This window comes from Macrobrachium rosenbergii, chromosome 40 (genome assembly GCF_040412425.1).
Source record: "Macrobrachium rosenbergii isolate ZJJX-2024 chromosome 40, ASM4041242v1, whole genome shotgun sequence".
In the NCBI taxonomy this organism is placed as follows: Eukaryota; Metazoa; Arthropoda; class Malacostraca; order Decapoda; family Palaemonidae; genus Macrobrachium; species Macrobrachium rosenbergii.
In genome coordinates this window covers 26,289,382-26,307,245 of record NC_089780.1, presented here as the reverse complement: position 1 = coordinate 26,307,245, position 17,864 = coordinate 26,289,382, and the positions used below count along the sequence as shown (strand labels likewise).

Genomic DNA, 17,864 nt, shown 5'->3' with positions numbered 1-17,864 from the left:
GATTGAATATTACTACACTGTAAGTGTTTTAGCTACAATTGCAGTTTTCGACCATTTCGGTCGAGTTAAAGTTGACCGAAAAGTCGAATTTTTTCTATTTATCGTGATTTATATGGAAATATTTAAAAACTGATAAAAGCTACAACCATGAGTTATTTTTTGTTGTATTGTACATGAAATTGTGCACATTTTCACATATAAAACTTTATGTAAAGACTAATTTAAAGCGGTGCAAATATTACGACAACGAGACGAAAGAATTTCTGAGATGTTCGCAGAGTTACAGCAAGAGACGTAAGGAAAATTTTTTAAAAAATTCACCATAAATCGAAATATTGTGCTAGAGACTTCCAATTTATTGCAAAATGAAGTTAAACGATTGAATATTACTAGAATGTAAGAGTTTTAGCTTACAATTGTGTTTTTTGACCATTTTGGTTGAGTTAAAGTTGACCGAAGGTTGAAATTTTGGCAGTTATCGTGATTTATGTGAAAATATTTCAAAACTGATAAAAGCTACAACCATGAGCTATTTTCTGTTGTATTCTACATGAAATTGTGCACATTTTCATATATAAAAGTTTATGTAACGACTGATGTAAAACGATGCAAACATTACGACAACATGACGAAAGAATTTCTGAGATGTTCGGCCGAGTTATCACACAGAGACGTAAGGAAAAAATTTTTTTTTCAGAAATTCACCATAAATGGAAATATTGTGCTAGAGACTTCCAGTTTGTTGCAAAATGAAGGTACAAGATTGAATATTACTAGAATGTAAGAGTTTTAGCTTATAATTGCGTTTTTTTACCATTTCGGTCAAGTTAAATTTGACCGAAGGTTGAAATTTTGGCAGTTATCGTGATTTATGTGAAAATATTTCAAAACTGATAAAAGCTACAACCATGAGTTATTTTCTGTTGTATTCTACATGAAATTGCGCACATTTTCATATATAAAACTTTATGTAACGACTAATATAAAACAGTGCAAACATTACGACAACGTGAAAAGAATTTCTGGCGCTGACGTAAGGAAAAAAGTTTTTTCAAAAATTCACCATAAATCGAAATATTGCGCTAGAGACTTCCAATTGGTTGCAAAATGAAGGTAAATGATTGAATATTACTAGATCGTAAGAGTTTTAGCTTAAAATTGCGTTTTTTGACCATTTTGGTCGAGTCAAAGTTGACCGAAGGTTGAAATTTTGGCAGTTATCGTGGTTTATATGAAAATATTTCCAAACTGATAAAAGCTACAACCATGGGTTGTATTTTGCTGTATTGTACATGAAATTGCGCATATTTTCATATATAAAACTTTATGTAATGACTAATATAGAACAGTGCAAAAATTATGACAAAATGACGAAAGAATTTATGACATTTTCAGCTGAGTTACCGCCCGTGCGTAAGAAAAAGTTTTTTTTTTAAATTCACCATAAATTGAAATATTGTGCTAGAGACTTCTAATTTGTTGCAAAATGAAGGTACATGATTGAATATTACTAGAATGTAAGAGTTTTAGCTTACAATTGCGTTTTTCGACCATTTCGGTCGAGTCAAAGTTGACCGAAGGTTGAAATTTTTTGTAGTCGACGTACGGTACGTCCACTCGGCACCCAACAGACAATTTTAGTCGACGTATGATACGTCCAATAGGCGTTTAAGGGTTAAGGAGATTGCCACCAACTTACAGAAGAAATCCACGTAAGATCTTCTGGCCCAGTCAGCGAAGCGCCCCAAGGAGCCTTCTGCTTTACTTACATCCAAGTCAGTATCTCCTCTTCAGCAGCAGTCCTTTCGAGGAGTCCGACAGGGTTTCTCTAGACCCTGTTCCAGGGTGCGATTTTCAGCAAGGCCCATCAAGAGGACTTCCAGCAAACCTCTTCCAGAAAGTGACTTCCCCATCCTTCGTGCACCTGTAGGGGCCAGGCTCTCTTTCTTTTGGAAGAGGTGGAGTGCCAAAGGTACGGAACCTTGGATGATCACGGTTTTAAAAGAGGTTACTCGATTCCCTTCAAAATGTATCCCCCTCTCATAACTTCGCCAATTGCACTGACGGCATACTCTAAGAGCTCTGAGAGGTTTGTAGCTCTCAGGGAGGAAGTGTCAGTTCTTCTAAGGAAGAAAACCATAGAAGTAATGGAAGATCACTCTTCAAGAGGTTTTTACAACCGACTATTTGTTGTCCCCAAGTCATTGGGGACGTGGAGACTTGTCCTCGTCATCAGCGTGTTGAACTTCTACATTCAAAAAATAAAATTCAAGATGGAGACAAATCAGTGAGTGTTATCCTCCATCCAGCTGGGAGAATGGCTGATAACTGGATATGCAAGACGTATAATTCCATATTCCAGTCCATCCGGAGTCCAGAAAATACCTGAGGTTTGTCTTCGGGGGCCAGAGTCTTCCAGTTTTGAGCGCTTTGCTTTGGTCTTTCCACTGCACCTCAGGTGCTCACACGAGTCCTATCCCCTCTGGCGAAATGGTTTCACCTGATAGGTATAAACATTTGTTTATACCTGGATGACTGGCTCCTCTGCTCCCTATCACAGGAACAATGCACAAAGGATCTACAATTAACCCTTCTCCTTGCCAAAGAACTTGGACTTTTGATAAATCAGGAGAAATCTCAACTAGTCCCTACTCAGGAGATTCTCTATTTAGGATGAAGATCAACTCTCTGAGTTTTTGGGTTTTTTCCTCCCCCAGGAGGGTACAGTCCTGCCTGAGGTTGGTGCAAGATCTTTCTCTTCCAGTTTGCTCTGCTAATTGGTGGATGAGTCTGCTGGGAACCCTCTCATCCATCGAACAGTTTGTGCAACTAGGGAGACTTCACATGAGGCCCCTCCAGTTTTTCCTAAGAACAAGCTGGAACAGAAGGAAGCGACCAGACACAGTGCTGCTTCCGATTACGGCAGAGATAAAGGACGACCTCCGGTGGTGGACATCCAGAGACAGACTGTCAGGGAGAAAGTCTCTTCATATTCTGAGCCCTGACTATCTTTTATGCAGATGCCCCAGACCTAGGTTAGGGAGCACTTTTGGGCACCCTAGAAACTTCCGGCATATGGTCCCTGGAGCAAAGGAAGTTGCACAACAACGTCAAGGAGATGTCACCCATCCATTTAGGCTTGAAGCGCTTTGTAGTAGTAGTAACAGACAGAACCGTGGTGATTCATTCTGGCAACACCATGGCTCTCTTATACATCAAGAAGCAGGGTGGAACACATTCTCCCTGGCGAGGTGGCAAAAGAACTGCTCATTTGGGCAGACCAGAAACAGGTCAGGATCATCATGAGATTCATCCAAGGGAGAATGAATGTCCAGGCAGACGAACTAAGTCGATGAAGACAAGTCCTCTCGACAGAGTGGACTCTGAATTCAACAATCTGCAACAACATCTGGAAGTTGTGGGGCAGACCGACAGTAGATCTGTTCGCCACTTCGAGGAATTACCACCTTCCTCTATTTTGCTCTCCAGTTCCAGACCCAAAGGTGTGGGCGATGGATGCCATGCTGGTAAACTGGTCAAATCTGGACCTTTACGCTTTTCCCCCTTTCAACATGGTGAGATCAGTGATCAACAAGTTCCTGGCTCACAAGAATGCATCAATGACACTAATAGCTCCCTTCTGACCACTCAAGGAATGGTTCCTGGACCTAAGACTTTTGTGGACTTTCCAAAGTTACTTCCTCAAAGTCCACAGCTTCTCAAACAGCCCCACCTCTGGAAATCTCATCAAAGCCTACCTGCTCTCGCTCTGACAGGATTCAGACTATCCAGAGACTCATCAGAGTGAAGGGGTTTTCAAAACAAGCTGCGGAAGCTGTTAACAGATGTAGACAGCAATCTACCAGGCCAAGTGGTCCATCTTCCACAAGTGGTGCAGCGGCAATCATGTCTCCCCTGCTAAGACCTTTGTAGCTCAAACAGCGAATTTCCTTCATTTCTTAAGGAGCAATAAGAAGCTCTCCTCACTGACTATTAGAGGCTACAGATCGATGTTGGGGTCAGTTTTTAAGCATAGGGGAGTAGACTTAAGTTCTAATAAAGACCTTAGTTTTCTGATTAGGCGTTTTGAGACTACTAAGCAACCATGAGACGTCTCTGTTTCATGGAACTTAGATGTGGTGCTGAAATGGTTAACAAGTCCTGCTTATGAATCTCTCCATTCCATTTCTCTTAAGAACCTAACAAAGAAAACTTTTACTAGTAGCCTTGGCCATGGCTAAATGAGTGAACGAGCTGCAGGCAATTGACAAACATATTGGTTTTTCACAAGAGAATGCTGTCTGCTCTTTTTTGCTTGGCTTCCTAGCTACAAATGAGTCTCCATCTAATCCCTGGCCATGCTCGTTCTCCATTAGGAATCTTATGGACATTCTAGGACCAGAAGAGGAGGAGAGAGTTCTGTGTCCAGTAAGAGCTTTGATGTATTATTTGGACAGGACAAAGATGATCAGAGGACCTGCCAGTAACCTCTGGTGTTCCATAAGAAACCCAGCTAAACCTATGTCAAAGAATGCATAGTCATTCTGTCTTTCTTAGAAGCCTTATTTTAGAGGCACACTCCCAAATACAGGAAGATGACCTGTCTTCTGTTAAGGTGAGGGCGCACGAGATTAGGGTGGTGGCCACGTCCTACGCATTTAGACATAACACGTCACTCTCAGCTATCCTCCAGTTGGCATACTGGAAGTGCAACACCATTTTTGCCTTGCACTATTTGAAAGAAATACAGATAACATTTGAGAATTGCAGTATCTTAGGTCAGTTATCGGTGGCTGGCTTGGTATTGGGGGGAAGAAGCATAGGGAGCACCCCTTCCTATCCGTAACTTCTTCGCCTTGAATATTGGGTGAGTTTTTTTTTTTTTTTTTTTTTTTCTTTTTTTGGGGTTACGTGTACCCAGAGTGCCCACCAGTCTATGGAAATGGTATGATGATTTTAATTTTTATGGTTATTGGTGTAGAAAGCTATTTTATTTGGTCTTTTTGATTTGGTACTGCGCCCAGGGCTAGGGCAAATTTTTTCTTTGTCGCTTTTGAGTATTCAGAAAACTCTTTTACTCAAAAGCTCCCTCTTTAAGGGGAACGTTTGACAAAAAAAATCAAAGAATCCAAATTTTTACTGATATTTCACATACGGACTCTTACACCTCTTGACTATATTCTCAGAAAATTGTATTAAAAAATTCGCAATAGTTTTGGAGTTATGAGCCAAAACCATAACCCTACTATCACTGAGAAAATTAAATTTTTCGTATAATGTAATGATAACTTCAGTATATCGGCAGTAATTTCAATTTAGCTATCAAAGAAGAATATCTAAATGCGGTATATGGCAACTATATCCTACGCAAGTGCGTAGAGGCTCTGTTGGGTGAAGGAGTGTACCCACTTGGGCAATCAGTGGCAGCTCAGCTCTCGATGAAGCAAGACGTTGCGCTGCCCAACCTTGCCCGTGTTTTGGCACACTTTTCATTCGGCGCACTTATATTACTTTGCAAGTCAATTTTTTGTACTTCTCTTGGCTTTGCAATACTTCTTTGTTCAGAAGAAACCATGCTGAGACCAAGAAAATTTAAACATCTACGTTCCATACGAGAAAGGAAGAAACGACGTCATGAAGAGGGAGGCATCCAAGAGAGAGAAAGAGGGGGACCAGGAGCCTAAATATATAAAATATAGTTCAATATACATAAAATAATAATCACAGATAACACCAATATGATATAACATATCAAATTTGTCATAAAAACCTCAAAGTGTGAGACAACAAGCAAATAAATGGACAGACAAGCAAAAAATGTCATCATAAAACTTTGGAGGCCGATATCTGAAAACTAAAGTTATCGACCTTCAAATGGAAACTCAGGCGTAACGAATTCACCTATCTCAATGAAACAAAAAGCAAATGAAAGCTAAATAAATTGTCTACAAAACTATACAGTTTTTTTTTTATTTTGTCCCAACAATATTTTTGGGATTTATTTTTCCACGAAATCGATCCAAGATTTTTCAAAAATCGAAAAATATTTTTAAAGAATTTTGAAAAAAAAAAAAAAAAAAAAAACTCTATTACTTTATTCTAATCTATAATACCTGTCTACCACGTAAATTTCAGCTCTCAGGTTGCAATAGTTATGGCTGAGCTTTTTTTTTAAGAATTTTGAGGGGGGGCAGGGGTACCAATGAATGGGGGGAGAAGGAAAATATGAATACTGACCTTTTCGCTATACATAAACTAACTAATGCCCAAAATTTTGAACTGATTCACGCAAAAAAACCAGAGTTATTAATAAAAACAATTTTTTCAAATGCTCCCCTTAAAGCAGGGACTTATCTCTGCTATTCCACTAAGTCACTACAGGTCAAGATGAGCACCGGCCAAGAGGCAGTAATCTCCTGCTGTGGCTCTCTTACCAGGTAAGGATACAACAAGCAGGTTTTCCGATGTTAACAGATTTCACGTTTCAGACTCATCTTCATATCTGAATGTTTTTGAAACAGAATATGTCCATTTATCCCACCATCTTTCAATGTGGGATTCAGCTATGTAATTGCTTGGCAAGTTACATAAATGAAAATGGTATTTCCATGATAAAATTAAGTTTCATATATACTTACCAAGTAATTACAGATCAGAGCCCTTCCTCCTCCCCTCTGATGGACATTAAGGGCGCGGTCGTTACCTAAATGTATAACAATTGAATTGCTACCGCGAACTTCACATTTTTAACTGCCGATCACATAGAAAGTATTGCTATATAATTAATTAGGAAGTATATATGAAACGTAATTTTATCATGGAGATACCATTTCTATATTTAGTAATGCATTACAAAGTACGTACACCTTTGATACAAAAATTTTTTATTTTTAGCTCTTCAATTATACTTACACAACTGGTGGCCTATAAGTTGGGAGAAATTCCAATGATGTACTAAGTACAGTAGATTCATATAACTGCAGCGCTTACTTTCATGATTATTCTCAGCAATATAACTGATTTTGATGAATGATATTTTACCATTTTCTACAAGATCTATTTCAATGAAACTTCGAGCAATGCCTTAAATACTAAGTTAAGTATACCTTAGTTTAAACAGACCACCGAGCTGATTAACAGCTCTTCTAGGGCTGGCCCGAAGGATTACATTTTACGTGGCTAAGAACCAATTGGTTACCTAGCAACGGGATCTACAGCTTATTTATGGAATCCGAACCACATTAAAGCGAGAAATGAATTTCTATCACCAGAAATAAATTCCTCTAATTCTTCATTGGCTGGTCAGAGAATCGAACGCGGGACCAGCAGAGTGCTAGCTGAGAACGGTACCCACCCGTCCAATGAGGAACCAGAATACTAAATTGTCACTCTTTCCATTACCTGAGGCTTCCAAAACTTTTACTTTAAAATTGTGTTATGATATTCATGACAGTATTCTTGATGTTGAAGTTCGTAAGTTTAACAAAGGAAGTATATTTTTGCTTTTGAGCACCTTGCACCATTGCCTCAGTTTTCTGACTTGTAAAGTTCAGTGCATTTTTGTATGCAAATAACATTTCCTGGTGTCAGAGATGCTAGTTTTTCCTAAGGTAAGTCTTGGAAATTTACACTGTGTCCTATAGGCCAAAGATTACATTTTTGATTGGCCCAACCTAAGCCCAGGGAAAAGTCATCCTGCTAGACTAACCAAGAGCTCCAGTATATGATCTCTGAATAAGTGTGTAAATGATTTTTATTTAAAGCAGTAAATACAGAAAGCATAAAAAATATATATAGTCACATACATTCATTCCTGAACTGGCAGATAATGGTGGATGAATTAATTAATGAGCATTAACTTATATTACCTGTATTTTATCCGTATTTTCACTCTTTTCAAACACCCCTGACTTGAAAAGAACAATATTAGCTGGTCCCTGGTATAAAAGTTAGTCTTGGCATTCTACTTGGATGATGGGTGTTCATGCCTCCCCCAGGGCAATAAGGAATTGTTGGAACTGTGTCATGTGTCATGGTAAATTACTGATTCAGAGTGGGATCTGTGGTGGGGGGAACCTGAGTAAAGTTTGCCTTAGCACCTTAATGTGGTGGAAAACTGAAACAAAGCTACTTAAATTTAACTTCAAATTTAAAATTTATCATCAATATGAAAAGCAAGGCTATCATAAAGTGGAAATATTGCAATAAATTGCCTTTTTATGATAGTTTCTAGGCAAATTCACACTTGATTCTTTTATACTTGGTAACACTACAATATATTTTCAGGTTCTGGAAATTAAATTTTTGTTTTCCTTTTACTATTTATAAGATCTGTGTGAATGTCAATCTAGATTCTATTTTGATTTTGTTCTATTTGGATGTTATGTCCATGCTGTGTTTTAATGAAATGTAGCTGCAGTTAAATGTTATTCTCTATTTGTAATTTTCCTGTTGTGACATTTAGTTTTTCTTTTGTTTGAGATAAAAAAAAAAATTACTGTAAAAACCCATATCCAATATCAAAATCTGAAAATATTGCTCCTGGTGTTGTCCCATTTATCTGCACAGATGGAGACAAGGTTTTTCCAGTTTGCTGGTATGTTTCAGAAAAGCTTATTTAATATTAAATGAATGAGCTTGAAAAAATATACAACAAAGTATTTTTAAAATAAAAGAACTGAAAATTTTACAACCAATATGCTGTAGCAGTCAAACCCACAGTACTTAATGCATTGAGACAGTCAAATGCTTGCATGCATCAACCAAAACAAGACATTAAAGCCACCAACCAGTGAGTGTTGCTACCTTATTTCTGTGTTTATTTTTTGTTTTAAAATTTTGTTAGTCTAAACTAGGGTGCATCTTTGAGGTTAAAGTGTTTTAGGCACTGGGAAATATGGTATGTTTTGATTAGTATTTATCATTTACTTTCACCTATTCTTTGTTGTCTTTTTTCCATATGATCCATCTAGACAAAGAAAAAGCCATCAAATTACACAGCACTTGTAGAAATAAGAATAACAACCTGGAATACAGTTGAGAAGTGATTGGAAGACCCAAGAGAATAAGAGTGAGCCAAATAATCCAATGTAAATAAGCGTACCTTTTATCAACAGCATCCATTAAATGTATGGCACTTAGTGATGAAAGGCAGACTCTAAGAGTCGACCAAATGTTGCCAGAAACGGCTTTTGTTGATTTTTTGCCCGCAAGTCCTCGACCAGCTTCCTGCATGTTCAGAGCTTCCAAGAAATGCTCCATTGCTTCCCTATGATAAGAAATGTAAATAAGAATGAAGACCCTTAAATCATAACCATGACCTGTGACATACCTAACTTCACAATCAGTAATATGTGGAACAGGTACAAAGGCACCTTTTCATAAATTCTTATTAATCTGAACCGTCTTTTTAAAGCTTCAGTTCCAAAATCCAAAAAAATAAAAAACCAAAACACACAGCCCTAAGGGTTTCAGATAAGGGACTGTGAACCAATATAATGTCTTTCCATTTAAAATTAAATATCTATCTTTTTACACCTCTAATGTAAACTACAATTAAAGAGGGTATGCAGTCAAGATAAGATACTGGTTTTATCCTCCCAAAAGGTGGTCTTATGCTTTAGTGCGCCTTGTGTGGCACACCGCAGACATTACAAGAAGGTTCTTTGCAGCATCCCTTTGGAGTGGAATATAAGATTTAGGCCAAAGCCTAAGCACTGGGACCTACCTAGGTCATTCAGCGCTGAAAGGGAAGTTGGGAGTATAAAGGTTTTCACAGTGTAACAGGAGGAAAGCCACACAGTTTTACTATGAAACAATTGTTTGGAGAGGGTGGAAAGTAAGAGGGAAGAAAAAGGATATGTATGGAGGTTCAGTAAAAGGAACGGAAGGGGTTGCTGCTAGGGCCGAAGGGACACTGTAAAGAACCTTAGTAATATGTACTTAGAGATGTCCAATATTATTAAACTACTTCTGCTCCAATTATCATTTGTGCTCACTTCATGTACATGAATGTGAGCCACATGTGAGCAAGAGGTTTATGGTGGAAAAATAGTATAAAGATGCAAAAAATTGTGGGCTTGAACAGCAATGAAAGAGTTATTGTTAATCAAGGAAATAACAAGTTTAACACTTGAACCATGTACAACCCTTCTAGACTGGTCATGTTCTGAGATACTCTTGTCTCCAAGTTGGTTGATAATCTTTCATCCCTCAAAAATGCATGTTGTAAAGTATTTCATTTATATTACTTTTTACACTAACAAGAGCAAGAAACAAGTGCTAAGGAAGAGACTTAATTTCTACAAAATGTTTGTAAATTATACAATAATCCTCAAACTTGTGACTTTTGTTACAGATAAAGAGATCTTGAACTTGATAATTTGTGCTATTATCATAACATACAAGAGGGTAATTCTTAACCACATACAAGACTAGTCCTATCTTCATGGGTCTGAAGCTAATTGGATGCAGTCAGTAATAGGAACTGGATTCTGTAACTGAAAATTATTACTATGGTTTTGAAAAATAAGTAGCCCTTTAGTCATGGATTATCCATGATGTCACTAAAAGAAATGGGGATATGATCTCACAATTCCACTTGGCAAAGCAGGTGCCCCACATCACTACTTGTATTATTTTAACTTAAGAAAAGAGGAAAGTTATCTGTAACTGATAGAAAAATCCTTGACTTACCTATGTGCTCCCAAGTTAATACAAGATATCCCAAGATTATATCGACATCTGATGAAACCAGGGGAAACTTCTAAGGCATTTCGGTAAGCATCAATTGCTGCTTCTGATCTCTCACTATTTGCTAAAGTTGCTCCTAATTTGTTCCATAATTTTGCATCCTAGAATACATAACATGAATGAAGGAAATGAAAATGAATACATTATATGCAAAAGAGTACATTATATGCAAAAGTATCTTTTTTCTTACATATATTTCTGGTAAAATAAAGGATATGCAAATGTGGAATTATATAACCTGCTCATATAGATCCATGGATACCAATTATATCTTAAAAATTATAAGATCCCTTCCCTCAAGCATTTATGAAATAACCATGAAAGTAAAACCTTGAAAAAGATTCTGGCAGATGTACTTAATGTGATAACTAATAATCAGCAAGGAGAGCTCAGGGTGTGAAGAATTGAGAACTGTGTGTGGATTAGCCAAGTGATTCCTGTAGTGTTGGGAATATGAAACAGTTGCACTGCATCTGCCTCCTTACTTTAAGATGGCGCATGACAGGAAATGAAAAAAGCTTAGAGTAGAGTATCCTTTATTGGTGTACTGATCCTTATGCTAAGGTTAAAAATGACAAATTTTGAAAGTAATTTGTATTTTTCCTAACATACAATAACATACAAACCTGAGGTCTTTACATAGGAATTACCTTCAGCGCAAACTGGAACAGGCTATTCTACACAAGGCTGTTCAGTAGTTGAACTACCAGTGGGAGAGGTGAGGGGTACCCTCACCACCTCCCTTTGCTGAGTCGCGAATCCATTTGCCTTATAGCCCAGGTAAGCAGAATGTGGGGTGGCTAGAGGTGGGCAGTTTATGTAAAGATCTCAGGTTTGTATGTTAGGAAAAATACAAATTACTTTCAAAATTTGTCATTTGTTCCTAAACGAATACAAACCATCGGTCCTTACATGGGAAGACTTCCTTCTTGGTGGGAGAATCTGAGTAGACTTCCTAACCAACTGGAGGTTTGCCTCACCTAGGACTTTTTCCTAGTTGTGCAATGTCGAGCAGAGGAAGCAGTCCCATGCCTTTGATCAGGGGAACAGGAGTGTGCTCGGCTGTCAGACTTCTGGGCTTCTCAAGGTAATGGGTGTGAAAGCAACATTACTCCGAAAAAGGCTTGGAAGAATAAGGAGGCAATAAAGCTAAGATAAGGAACGGGTTAGTTTTATTGCCCAGCCCTCTCTCCCCTTGCTAGACAGAGGTCAGGATTTGCTTCTATTTGATTATAACCATGAAAAAACAGAATGGCTGAACATTCACCTGCATCTGTGTCTGTCCAGCATATGATGGTTTGATGACCTATCCTCTGCCTGCAGGAGGAAAGGTACCAGAAGGAGAAAAGGAGCCCCAACACACACACACACTTACTTTCACTTCTATTACCAAACATCTTACACTAGATGCTACCTGTCCTGCCAGGGGAACTGGATGAGCTACACCACTTGTTGATCAACCTCCACAGAACCCATGGAAAAGGAGTCCAAGGGCCTATGGGCAATGTCCCTCAGGTAAAAGGAGGCGAATGTCATCTGACATGACCACACTCCTGCTCTCAGCACCTGATATACCAACTGGTTCTTCCTGAACGTGAGGGAGGGCGCAACGCCCCTAACTTTGTGAGCTCTGGGCCGGAGCTTATTTGAGTCCTCCTCATTTGATGTTGAGCATGCCTGCTTGACAGTCTCACGAAGCCAGAAAGACATTGTGTTCTTGGACACCTCTTTCTTGGTCTTGCCAGCACTAACAAAAAGTCGACACTCAGGCCTCAGTTACCGAGTCCTTTTAAGGTAGTGCCAACACCCCAACTGAACAAAGTAGTATCTCTTCTGATTAGGACTCAAATCTGGTGTCAGGAACCAATGAACTCTTGAGTCTTCGCTATGAATTCTGGTGTAAAATCAAACGAAACAGATCCCCATCCCCTTGAGTGCTTAACATTATATAGAAAAGACCATGACATTTTCCTACTCTCTTCGCCGATGCTAGGGCAGGCAAAGATACAGTCTTGAGGGTCAGATCCCTGTCTGATGACCCTTGTAGAGGCTCATAAGGTGTGCTAGTCAGGCTTTGACGGACGTGAGTCCCATCCCATTCAGGGGGCCTGAGTTCTCTGGGAGAGCAAGACTTTTTGAAGCTCCTCATCAGCATGGACATCTCCCATGAGGAAGAGAGATCTATGACTTTCAGGCATAGGACTAAGCCCAGGGTGGCTCTGTAGCCTTAAATTGCTGAGAAAGAGAGATGGTATTTTTGGCAAAGGAAGATGAGAAAGTCTGCTACCTGATGAACAGTAGCTCTGAATGGATAGCAGAGCCAGCAGGTCTGGATACCACTTGGCATGCGGCCATTTGGGAGCCACCAGGGTCATTCTGAGATTTGTGGTGATCATTACCCTGTTGATCACTTGACAAATAAGACAGAATGGAGGAAAAGTGTACATCGAGATTGTTCCATAGGTGCTGAAAGGTGTCATCCGCTTCAACCCAAGGGTCCGGGACGACTGAGCAAACACCGGTAACTTCCTGTTGTGCCAGGTTACAAAGAGGTAGTCCCCAAGAATAATCTTTCCACGACATCTGGGTGTAGGGACCGTCCTGTCCCTATCACTTGACCCTGGTGGCCGAGTTTGTCTGCCACCACATTCTTTTGCCTGGGTCATATCTGAATGACAACTGCACTGAGTGTGTTCTTGCCTTCTCATGCACTTGCACCGTCAACTGATGAAGCTGAAGTGACAATAGTTCTTGCTTAATGAAGTATGCCACTACTGTGGTGTTGTTGCTCATGAGTACCACACAGTGCCCCATTACTTGATCCTGGAACTCATGGAGAGCTAGGAAGGCTGCCTTGAGCTCCAAGATGTTGATGTGCAAGTGTTTGTTGCTCTGATTCCACACACCTGAGATTAGTAACTCCTCCAGGTGTGCGCCTCATCCCTCCCGAGACGTCCGAAAACAAAAGCATCTAGGGAGGGGATGTGTGAAGCTGGACTCATATTACTAGGTTCCTGTCGTCTAGCCACCAGGCTAGGTTCTGTCTCACTTCTCTCAAGAGAGGAACGGGAAGGATGGTGGATCCCTTGCTTGAGACTCCTTCATTCTTCACTGGAAGAAGCAAAGGTGAGGTCACCCATGAGGGACAAGTTACTCCAAAGACGACAGGTGACCGAGAATGACTTGCCACATTCGAGCTGGTTGTTCCTGTCGGGACAGAAATAACTGCGCTGTCTCCTTAGACTTGCTGATGCAGGAGCCTGAGGAAAGACTCTCACTGCTGGCATATCTATCAGCATATGCCCAGGTACTTATCCTCTGCTTGGGTATGAGGTCTGACTTCTTGAGATTTATCGCAATGTCTAGGTTGTGACAAAATTCGAGGTGGCGATTTCTGTCCTGAAGCAACTTCAAACGAGAGTTAGTCAGAATTAGCCAATCGTTGAGATATCTCAGAAGACGTATCTCGTGCGAATGGCCCAAGTTGAAACAAGGGTGAACATTCTCGTGAACACCTGGAGAGCAGTTGATAGTCCGAAGCAAAGTGCCCTGAACTGATAAACTGTCCCGTTGAGGATAAAGCGGAGGTACTTGCAGGACTGATGGACAGGTATCTGGAAATATGCATCCTGCAGATCCATTGTAAACATGAAGTCGGACTAACTGACAGTTGCCAGCAATGACCGAGTTGTTTCCATTTTGAATCGAGTCTAGCAAACGAACCGGTTCAAGGCTGATAGGTCTATGACCAGTCTCCATCCCTCTGATACTTTTTCTACAAGAAAGATCATGCTGTAAAAGCCCGGAGATATTGGTCTGTCACAACTTCCACAGCGCCCTTAATCAGAATTGCCTTTACCTTGTTCTGTAGTGCAAGGTCCTTTGGCAAGCCAGGAACTCATGTCTGCAGATGGACATTCAATACCCAGGACTCCGCTCCGTGTCGCTGCCATGTTGCCCAATGGCTTGACAGGCACCTACCCACTACTGGCAGCATGTGGAGAGGAATGCTGCCCCTAGTGTCCTCCTCCCTTCTTCCCCCTACCTCTTCTCCCTGGGTGGGCCAAGGACTGAAAGGGCTGCTGCTTTGCACCTGAAGGTCGGGATGCAGTGGCACGCGAAGGCCCTGAGGTCTTTGCCACTGCACGGTGGATGAGGTAGTTGTTATGATCAACCCTTCGACGATCCAACGCAACATCTGCTTGCTCTCTGTCAAGAGAGAAGTGGAACCCAACAAAGGTAAGTTCCTCAAGATTAAGACTGATTTGGGACTTACAAACTTCAGAACTCGACAGAGTTGCATCTTGTCTCTTAAGAATCAAGTTTGTCCATAGGTTAGCTGTCTGGTGGGCTAGGTAAGTAATGGCCTTACTTCCAGACAGGAACAGACTACTGTAATAAGGCTAGCCATTTCCTCATTGGGGAGTGACAACAAGGAAGTGATAACCTCGGCTACTGTTGTAGACCAATGGTTGATCCAAGAGACTGCTCTTCGCTGACTCCTAATGTGAGAAGGTGGTGTTTTCTGCATGGAGTTGCTCTAGCGACAGACCTGGATCTGTGCAGTCAGGATTGACCTCTCTGAGGGCTTGTAAGATTTCCTCTGATGAGGGAGTGGTGGAGGAAGCAGCTTAAACAAGCGGCTGGAATGAAGTGAGTTCTCCTTTTCAGAGATGAGAGAACTCACCTGACCCAGGACTGATTATGCAAGCTTCGACCATGGTAGCACTATCAATGGTAAAGATTCCCTGTGGGGCTCGGCCGAAGGAAGACTTCATTGGCAGCCAAGCTCTCGTCCCCAAGATTGTTGTACTGAACGAATCTAACAATCTGGATGTAGGAACATGCAGCTCGAGGTTATTCTCATCCTTGGGAAGAGGACTTTCAGGCCCTTCCAAGTCGTGGTCCTCCTGAGTTACTCTCTCTAAGTGAGAGACCCTTGTTAGAACCCCCATGAGCCCTCTCTGACACCTAAGCACCTGTATAGTCCCAGGAGGTTGAAGGAACAGGTGAGAGGGCCTAACACCCTTCGTTGATTTGCTGGAGGCCGCAGCCTCGGCAGGAGAGGAAGACCGTGAGGGACAGTCCAAACATGGTGACAATCGATATACAGGTTTGGCAGAGCTCCCCTCACGCTAAGGTAAAAGGGGGTTGTCCCTGGGAGAGAACACATGCCATCGCAAACGCTATCCTGAGGAGAGTAGATTCGCTCACACGAAAGTGAGCGGGAACTGGCCCTGGGAGAACGATCGCGCCGTATTGAATGAGAGCATGGTCTGTCCAAATGATGTGCTGGACTTTTTCTGTCAGGAGTGTGAACCCTTTGGTCAGTGTCACTGACTCGAGACCCGATCCTCCAAGGTGCGGCTCGTGGAAGCCACAACCTGGGTCGGGGACTTGAAGGTGGGAGCAGCGTCTGCACATTGCACATCCACAGTCTCCCTGTAGGCCTTGTCTCGGTCTGGGAACCGCGATCGGTTACTGTAACAGCGCAGGTCCATTGCAGCCCAGGCGTAAGAAGCTTTCGGGGGCAAAGGTTGAGCAGACCCATGTGCGCGGACCAGCTGGGGCACGGGAATGTGCCACAGACGACTTGCTACTGTGATGGGAATGAGCCTCCAGGTCGGAACCTTGGGGTTCTTGTACATAAGAAGGTTCTTTACCGGGGTTCTTGTACATAAGAAGGTTCTTTACCAGGCATGAGGGATGTCTGGTATCGGTGCCCTGGCAGTCAGCCGTGTCACAGCTATTCCCAGGGTGCGCTGCTCCATGTCTCGGATGTCTGAGGACCTCCAAGATATGGGTCCTTCGTCCCGGGACGGGAAAAGTGCGTTCCGCATCCGGATGTCCAGAGAGACCCGATACACGATCCCCTGTTCTGGGACAGGGGCAAGGCACCTTGCGTGTCTCAGGTGTCCAGAGAGATACCAGATGCGGATTCCCTGTCCTGGGACAAGGGCAAGGCACCTTATGCATCTCAGGTGTCCAGAGAGATCAGTGACATGGGTCCCGTCCTGAGACGGGAGATATGTAATCTGCACCTCGGATGTCCGGGGACACCTGAGATGCGGGTCCCCGTCCTGGGATGGGGGCCTCTGGTATTGATACCCTGGGTGTAAGCTGTGACAACTGCTCCCAAGGCAGTTGCTTTCACGTCTCAGATGCCCAAGGGCCCCCGAGATGTGGGTCCCCCATCCTGGAATGGGAAAAGTGCATTCTGCGCCTCAGGTGTCCAGAGAGACCCGAGACGCAGGTCCCCTGTCCTGGGACAGGGGCAAGGTACCTTCCATGCCTCAGGTGTCAAAAGAGACCCAAGACGCGGGTCCCACGTCCTGGGACAGGGGAGAGTCGTATTCCACGCCTCAGATGTCTGGGGACACCCGAGACATGGGTCCCCTGTCCTGGGACGGGGGGAGAGACAGAGTGATCTTTGTGTTTCTTCCGTAGAAGAAGACATGCCGTGAGAGAGCTGACCAGCTCCCTCATGGACTAGAGCTGCTGCCCTTCTCTTCTTCGGGTCTGTCCGCCTAACAGGACCCTCAGAAGGAGAAGGGGGCTTCTCACAGTCTAGAACCATCGCCTTCTTCTTCGGGTCTGTCCACCAACGGGATCCTCGGAAGAAGAAGGGGAGAAGATGAGAGCAGATGGAGAAGAAGACACTGATGATGACGAGGGGAACAGGGTCTCTTCCTCAACATCCTCTCACGTTTGTATCTCTTCATTAACTCGGCCAGAAGGTCCTCAGCATCGGGAAACATCAGAGGACGCATCGATGTTAATGGGACAGGATGCACTGACGGGAGGCTGGTTGTAGGCCTTGAGGTGCGCAATCCAGTCCCACACTGATGGTTCCCCTGGAAAACCTAGTCTTCCCAATCTTCCCCAAACCTGAAAAAGATGAAATTTCAGAGGCTGCCCCGTTTTGCCCAGGGGAAGAGTGCTCCCCTCCTTTGTGAATGGAGGAAGCCCTCGAGAGAGAGAGATACAGGTCCCCACTCCTCCATACGAGCCCCCATTTCCAAAGCACCAGGGGAATGTGGAGGAGTAATTTCCCTCCTCGATGAAGAAGCAGCATAATGGGATTGCATGGGAAGAAAGGAGGAGCTACCTGA

General features: G+C 42.3%; 1 protein-coding gene across 6 annotated transcripts in view; it reads right to left on the bottom strand.

The window, feature by feature from the left end:
- Positions 1 to 17,864, bottom strand: part of Pex5 (peroxin 5) — a 91,641-nt gene that overhangs the window by 10,047 nt on the left and 63,730 nt on the right. For all 6 annotated transcript variants that reach the window (XR_010849574.1, XR_010849573.1, XM_067083403.1 and 3 more), the window contains exons 13-14: positions 10,696 to 10,853; positions 9,104 to 9,268 (exon numbers count right to left, since the gene is read on the bottom strand). Coding sequence is in view for 4 of the 6 variants with exons in the window: in XM_067083403.1 (XP_066939504.1) it covers positions 9,104 to 9,268; positions 10,696 to 10,853 (323 nt within the window). In the remaining 2 variants the exon portion in view is untranslated. The remainder of the gene's footprint in view (positions 1 to 9,103; positions 9,269 to 10,695; positions 10,854 to 17,864) is intronic.